The sequence below is a fragment of the Setaria italica genome, chromosome VII, assembly GCF_000263155.2.
Source record: "Setaria italica strain Yugu1 chromosome VII, Setaria_italica_v2.0, whole genome shotgun sequence".
Taxonomy (NCBI): Eukaryota; Viridiplantae; Streptophyta; class Magnoliopsida; order Poales; family Poaceae; genus Setaria; species Setaria italica.
The window spans coordinates 32,966,293-32,974,509 of NC_028456.1; the positions used below are offsets into that span (position 1 = coordinate 32,966,293).

The 8,217-nt window shown below is 50.0% G+C and overlaps 1 protein-coding gene across 1 annotated transcript; it reads left to right on the forward strand.

Moving 5' to 3' along the window:
- The first annotated feature begins 140 nt into the window (after nt 1–140).
- Nucleotides 141–1,123, forward strand: LOC105914794. The gene has a single exon (XM_012847508.2). The coding sequence runs from the start codon at nt 566–568 to the stop codon at nt 1,121–1,123; it is 558 nt and encodes a 185-aa protein (XP_012702962.1). The 5' UTR covers nt 141–565.
- Nucleotides 1,124–8,217: the final 7,094 nt, after the last annotated feature.

Genomic DNA, 8,217 nt, shown 5'->3' on the forward strand with positions numbered 1-8,217 from the left:
GACTATACTTACGCGAGTGGAGTGTGACTGTGTGAGGATGCAATTTGTAAATTAATATAAATCTGCACTAGGGTTATTTCCGTTCAGCTTCAGCTTATAAGCCGGCTGAAAAGCTGAAACGGCTGATTTGTTGTGAGAGGAAAACACTGTTTGGTGGCTGATAAGCTGAATAAGCTGAAGCGAACAGGCCGAAGAATTCATGGAGCAATAGTTGTAATGCAGGCACTTATTTGCAAATTAATAAATCTTATTGCTTGAAATGCACGGCTATGCTATTATAGGGTGTGTCCTCAACAGCCGCTCCCTAGTTTTCAGTTGCCTTTGGTTGAACATTTCCAACTTCCTCTCAGACATGCGCCACAAGAGCAACCACACCATCAAAGATCAAAACTTTTTGCTCCTCGGAGATCATCGGCGTCCACGAACAGGAGATGCAAATTAGTCAGTCCATGACATTGTGAGGATCATCTGATCTTTCAAGAACAGTGTCTCGTTCATCAGGCTTGTTGGATTTTTCTTGCGGTTTAATCGGTTCCATCGGTTTGGATCCGATCGGGAGGAACCGATGGGGCCGCCGCAGAGGCGGCAGCCGGATCAGGCGCGGCCGGCGGGGAGCGCGTGCGTGTGGGTGGTGGCGGTGGTCCTCCTCCTCGCCGTGCTTGCCGGCGGCGGGTGCCTGGTGCTCTACGTGACGCTGCCCCCGGCCGAGGTGCCGCACTGGCTGCCGGCCGCCGGGCTCGCGCTCGTCGCGTTCCCGTGGGCGTTCTGGATCGCCACGTGCGCGTACCGGTGCTGCTGCTCGGGTTCGGACGCGGCGGCGCCGCCCGTGGCGAGCAACGTGGAGCGGCCGGCGTCGTCGAGGAAGGCCGTGGCGCCGATGCCGAGCAGCAAGAGCCTCAAGGGCACCCGCAGCGCGAGGCACGCCGGCGACGGGGCGACGCCGGCCTCGGGGTCCCCCACCGCCAGCAGCGCCGCGCGCCGGGTGCGGTTCGGCGACACCACCGTGCTCGGGGAGGAGCACGCCGCCGCCGCCGCCGCCGCGGGGGACAAGGACGACGGCTCGTCGGTGCACTCCAACGAGAGCGAGGCGCCACTCGCCTACAACATGCAGCCCTCGTCATGATGTCTTCTTCCACATCACGTAGTGCAGCCGTGCAGTAATCAATCAAACCGCGGATCATTTTGTAATATTAATCTAGCTAGATTAGAATTCAAACAATGGCTCTGACAGTAAGATGGATGTGTCAGGACTCAGGACGATGTCAGAAAGATGGAGACGGAAGCGATCTTCAGATGCAGACGCAGCTAACAGGAGGAGAATGGAGAAACTGTCATGCATAGCCAGATGTCTGCGTGCGTGAAGCACTGTGCATAGCTTGAACGTAGGATGTAAGGTAATACTCTGCAGCAGCGTAGGCACTGTTTAGCGTAGGTACGCTCTCTTTAGCGGTTCATAGGTGGCAAATTGATCGTGAAGCAGCGAATAGGGCAACTGCAAGTAGGGCCTAATTTTGTTTAGAACAGGCAGCTTGGTTGATGGTTGAGATTTTCTTTTTGTCGATTGGCCAGTTACATTGTCTGTACAGAGATCACTTTTAGGAAAAAAGAAACCATATTGCCAGTTTCAAGGAATAAATTTACAATATTTTTTCATTCCAAATTGTTAAGTCGTTATATGTGACGGAGAAAAAAAATGTTTTTCTCCCGACTACGAAACGAGCTAAAGTAGCCTGATTTAAGCATCCTCCTCCTCCTCCCCCTCAACCTCGCCAGCCTCCTTACCCTCCCCTCCCTCCTCGCCTGAAGATACAGCATGAACCTCGTTCTCCACCATGGGCCTCCACTAAGAGACCCTAAGCCCACCCGTCAGCACGTCAGAGGACAAATCAAGCGAACTGCTCCTGGAAGATCCCTCTTCTGCAAAAACCAGGCCATCCTTCGTATAGATTCGTTTCTTTGACCTCTTCCCTTCAGACTCTCTGCTGCTCACAGACACTCTGATTGCGAAGCAGGACTACCCCCACCACCAGAGGCAGCCTGAAGGGCCAACTCCTTCGAAGACATTGTCTACAACTCTGCCTGGTGCTAGCTGCCACGAAAACGAAGTCGACACCCCACCAAGAAAACGAAGCCAATAGAGCACAACGAAGCTGAGCAGCGAAGGCACAAGTGGCGAAAAATGCAACTCGAAAGCGACAGCATAAAATATGGCCCGCCCCCCCCGGTAAACCTTATATAGGCACGGTAAAAACCGCCTCGAACCACTAACCGCCACGTAGAAAATGACCTTACTACCCCATATAACGGTAGAACGCCTCGGCCCGCGCCGCCGTTCAGGGTGACGTTTTGACGGCATTTTTGGACTTTTCGCGGGATCGGTCGACGGCGCCTCTGACCTCACCCACGAAGGGGCTACTGTTGGGGACCGTCCCACAACGCACCCTGAACGAGGCTGGTGGGAATCCTTCCTCTTAACCGGCTCTAACCTCGTCACTCTCCCTCTTTACGAAGCTAACAATTAACCGAAGTCAACTAGTGCGAAGATATCTATTCTGTGATTTTGCAGGCAAGGAATCGCGAAGTAAAAGCCCTCACAAAGCTCCCAGTAGTTTGACTTCGGAGAGGTTCCGTGACCAGAAGCCGAACTTAGCTGACTTCGACCGAAGAAGATGGAAAGCTCACGGAAGCTAGCTCAGCCCCGACGAAGCCCATAAACGGGGAAGGAAATGATGAAGACAGCCCCTGGGGCCACAGTGCAGTAGGACAATCTTGTAATAATAATCTTGGCAAGAGGGTCAAAAGTGTAATCCCACTGTGAAAGCGACATCTTGAGTAGAGGCCAAGTTACTGTCCTGTACGGAATATACTAGGGATGTAGTTGTTGGGTATGGGCATAACGGGAATGTGGAAATGTAACTTTATAGCCCTATAAAGAGAGACGAACCGTCCCTCCTTGGGACATGCATTAATCATTGATAGGATAGCTACTGTTATGTTTACATGAACGGTCGCTGTCTTCGTTTGTCGTGACATTCTAACTGTTGCTTGGGTGAACCCCAACAGCTGTTCTATAGCTGGTCATCTTCATAGCAAATCGGCCGATTCGTTGATACGCTTTTTGAGACAGATCAGAACTTTAGCCGATCGAAATCCTTAGGATTTAATACGTTTCTTTCCTTGTCAATCAACAGGTCAGATTGGCTGTCACGCCGCGCGAACCGCACTAGGGCGATCACCCGAACAGGAGCTAAGTAGATTCTCCCGGGTCGTGTGTCTGACGCTGAAGGTCATCGGCTGATTTTTAGAGCCAACAGATTTTCTTTTTGTCGATTGGTCCAGCTACATTGTCTGTACAGGGATCACTTTTAGGAAAAAAGAATCCATATTGCCAGTTTCAAGGAATAAATTTACAATATTTTTTCATTCCAAATTGTTAAGTCGTTATATGTGACGGAGAAAAAAAAATTGTTTTTCTCCCGACTACGAAACGAGCTAAAGTAGCCTGATTTAGGGGGTGTTGTGTCAAAAATTGTTTTGCAGTCAAAAACTAGCTGAGCTGGAAGCACCAGCAGGCCTGTGACAGCGTGTGACCAGTTCTCCACCATGGGCCTCCACTAAGCCCACCCATCAGTTTCACCGTCTCGTCGTCTCCCCCAGCAGCACAGCACGGCCTTTTCGTTCACACTCTGCGCCCTCCGGTGTTCCCACACGCCGCCATCGAACACTGCGCCGGCCCATTTCCCCCAACACGGCAACACCACACCCACACTATCGCCGGCGGCGCTCCATTCCCCCCAGATCTTGTCGCCGGCGGTTCCGTTTCTACTCCGATTCCGAGTAGCTGATCCACACAAAGCCGCAAATTGTCGAGCCTAGTCCGAATAGGTTTCGATGTCGATCCCGACGGCGCTATTTAAGCGCCGCTGCGGCCGCGGCCGTGAGCCAGGCGCATCTGCTCGCTACGCGGTTCGTCGCGCAGGTGGAGGTACCTCTCTCATGGTGAGGAGAGGTAGGCCGGGTCGGTTCCTGCCCCAGCGCCGTCCGTTGGCGGCCTGTAGCTCTCTCATGGCAAGGAGATGTGGCAGGAGTGGGGCGGGTCAAATCCTGCTCCGGCGCCGCCGTGAGGACCGGATAAGCGCCCTCCCCGACGACCTCCTTCTCCTCATCCTGCGCCGTCTCGACACCCGCTCGGCGCTTGGCGCCGGCTCGCTCTCCAAGCGCTGGGCGCACCTCCCCCGCGAGCTCGATGCCCTCGATCTGAGGGCCAGCGACATGCTCCCGCCGCGGTACCACCGATGGGTTGACCTCTACAAGGACAACCGCGCCTTTCTGCACTGCTTCCGCGCGATGAATCTGGAGCTGCTGGCTAACATCAGGAGGTACGAGCGCCGTGCCATGCGCGCCTTCATCAGCTCCACGGAGCGCTTCTTGGAAGGGCCTCGCCGGAGGGTCAAGACGCTGAGCCTCGAGTTCTTCATCACCGGCAACGCCGGCCGCATGGACCGGCTCGTCGCGGAGGCCATCGATGCTTGGGGCGTCGAGGACCTTGAGGCCGTGGCTAAGCGAATTTTCGGAAGTCGAGGACCAGGAGTCGACGACTTTCCTATCCATACCTTTCCTAGCCATGGCCTGTGCAAGGAGCCCCGCGCGTCACGCCTGCGGAGCCTTAAGCTCAGTGGCTGCGTGCCTCCACCCCTGCACGAGTACAACGCGCTCAACAGGCTCGTCCTGCAAGGCCTACCGGCACCGACGCCTGTGGCGGCCTATGAGGACATCTTCACCTTGTGCCCCCAGTTGCAGACGCTGCACCTCATCTCCTGCGGCTGCAGCACCCGCAAGGGCATATCCTTGATTGTGACCGTGGACGCCCCCAGATCACAAATCAGAGAGCTCGTGGTGGAGAATTGCACATTCCGAAAGCTATCGCTGAGGGCTCTTCCCTGTCTCGAGAGCCTTGTGTCGCTTCAAAGTTGGGTGATCTTCGAGTCTAGCTCATTTCCTTGCCTCAGCCAACGGAACCTTGCCGTGTGCCTCGGCTTGGAAGAAATAGACTGGCGTGTGGACTTGGAGCTCGACATGTTTCTCGATTGCACCCCGGGCATAAGGAACCTCATTATCCGCTTCACTGGGTCTTACAGATGGATTGTGCCGTCGAGCCCCCCGTCTGAATTCTTGCCAAACCTGAGGCGGCTGCTGGTCGCGGATGTGCCTTCGTCCTGGGATGTCACATGGCCTCGTCTGCTCCTCGAGATGGCACCTTCCCTCGAGATCCTTCACATACACATTGTGCATGCCGTTAGCAAGAAGCCTGGTGAAGAGATACCCTGGACGCCCACAGAGCTTCGGCAGCATCACCTGAAGGAGTTTGTGGTGGTTGGTTTCAAGGGGACGGCGAGGCAGATTTGCCTTGTCAAGTTTGTGGTGGGAGTATGCACGGCGTTGTGCCATCTCGCCATGTTCAAGAATGGGCATGTTCGGTACAGGGGGCGTTGGGATTGGGAGATGGTGACGCAGGAACAATCTTGGAGCGACGAGGAGAAGGGCACCACGCTCAAGCAGATCATGGACATGGTTTCTTCAACTTCTCCAGTTCAATTAGTTTTGGGTTAAATAAATGTAATTTTCTATTTTGCAGGCATCCTTTAGTATTCCAAGCCTCTGTTATATTCGATGTAAGGCCCCTGTAATCTGTCACAAGTTGTATGTCTGTCGGTGGTTGTTTTTTTGTACGACTGGTAAAGTGTCGCACGTGTTTTCAATAAAACTCTAAAAACTTATAATGGCCATTCATACATTTAGAAAAGTACTATAATTATTATAGAAACATAAAAACGTACTCTAATAATTTACGTCGTCATTCACAAATGCATTCTTGAGGAGGATGTGCAGCGAAGAACATGTCAAGATCATTGAAAACCTAACAGAACTTCTATTTGAACAGCAACAGGAACGTCTATGTGTAAACCGATAGGGAGCCTATGCGTATGAGATTTTATAATTATGGCAGAGCTCCTCTGATTTAACACCTAAGCTATGCTCATTTAACAAATTGAGCTGTTGCCCAGGGACCATTTAGATTAGAACTCGACTTTGAAGAAGGTTGAAATTTCTCAACAACAGCCCACTTCTGAAGATCAGATACAACATATCCAAAGCAATTGTTTCCAGGCAATTTTGCCTTCGGTGAATGCTTCGTTGTCGGATATTGCCCTTTCAATCAAATGTGCTGATGCCTGTCATAAACAAAAGATAAACCAGTTTGAGATTTAAAGGTCAATTAAACATGCAAAACCCACCATTCCTGTCAGGAATTGCATATCAGTGATCCATCAGATCAACTTTTCTGGAAGAAGAAAAACAGAGAATTGGTAGGCACACAATCTTAGAACACACTCATTCACACTTGAGCTACTAATCCAATGAAGAAACATAACATATACGAACGCTCTGATTCTTGCATTCTCCCCCATAGGTAACTTGAGTGTTTGTTCTTCACATCCTATATATGATTAACTTACGTGATCCTCGATCTTCAATGATTGCTGCACGCATGCCAAGTTGCAGCGACCTTTTTTGACGAATCGGTCCTGCAGCATCACCTTGGTCCCGTGAAACCGACTACACTAGGAACAGCAAAGTTCTAAGCAGTTTCTTATGTAGAAACCATGCATGCATCCCGATCCGTCAGCACCTAATCGATATGTTCCGTTTTATATTCGCCGCTTGCAGCTAGCTTTCTTGGACCTTTGGTGATCAATCGAAATATCTACCGAGACGAGGCCGGACAGAAGCTTTTGCAGCAGTAGCCGGCTAGTTGCACGCATGTGATTTCTTTTTGTATGGCATCTCTCTCGTTCGGATATATGAACAGAGCGAGACCAACTTCTACTAGAGTAGATAGATAGCGTTGATCTGTCGAGGTGGCCCGATATATTAGTATTTTTTTTCTTAGACAAGTAGTGCACATCCATGATTGAGATCGAGCTGTCCTTCTACTTTCTTCGAGCAGATGTACAGATCCTACTGAAACATGGGTTGCCATGCATCATCATACATTCATACTCATCATAATGCAGAGATTTCATGCCGTTGTGTGCCGTGCTCAACCTTTTGCATTGCCGGTCACTGTAGGAAATATTGATCGAGATTTGATTGATTATTATCTCCATTCATTAGCTATTCTTATTAATTCCTAGCTACTTTGGACGAGTCAACAGGCATTTTGCTTTCAGTTGATGAAGAAGGCAATCATATACTTGCGGGCATCAGCTTTGTAGCTTTTTGAAAGTTGTTCGGAACTTAGGATCCGACAGCGATGGCTCTGGACATTAGGTTGGAGTAATGGAACATGCAATGCATGATACATGCAACTACTAGCTACAGTCCAGCCATATGCATGGTCATCGATCCTGTCACACGTATAGAGACTTCACTGGAAAACCGGATGAGATCATTTGGTTTTAAGCGATTGTTAATGTTGCAAGAGATCGAGAAGTGGTTGATTACGTAAACCGAAATCAAGCAACACGCTTTCATTATATATACTATTTGTTTGGATTTTTGCTTACCAGCGCAACAGGCAGTCTGAAGTGACAAGTGAGGTACTGAAAAGCCAAACGGAATTTGTACAGTTTGATCTGATGGGGAGGCTGTCTTGCTCTTCACATCACACACGTGCACCACAAGGAGTTGAGATGTGATGATGGAGCACACTTGCGAGATGAGGGCTTTGATCGGCCACTGGTGCCCATCGCGAGCTCATCTTCTGGCACAAATCAGCACTAGAACGATCACGCATGTCCCGGATAGATGCAGGCGAACGTCTTTTCTAACTCAAGTAGCTAGCACTAGAACGATCACGTATGTCAAGGCGCACAATGTTTTATCTGCCAATTTCCCAAAAACCAAAAAAAAACGCCGCAGAATGCATGCTTAAATGATGGAGACATGTGACTTTTTTTCATCATTGTCCTAAAAATCCTAGAGTCCCTTATATTCTTAAAGTAAAAGACTTCAGCACATCCAAACATGGAGTTCATCCACATCCACGTATAGTCATATAGAGATCATCGATTAATATTGTTCACACATAGATCGAGGCCATCCAAAATAAAACAATATAACTTCTTCAAGAACTTCTGTTTTTTCATTTGTGTTTCGCAAGTCAGTCCAAATGTTAACATAAAAATTAAATAATGCATGTGAGAAATATACATA

What these genes read in the sequence shown, in the direction of transcription:
- LOC105914794 (XM_012847508.2), top strand. Translation starts at nt 566, where the DNA reads ATGGGGCCGCCGCAGAGGCGGCAGCCGGATCAGGCGCGGCCGGCGGGG.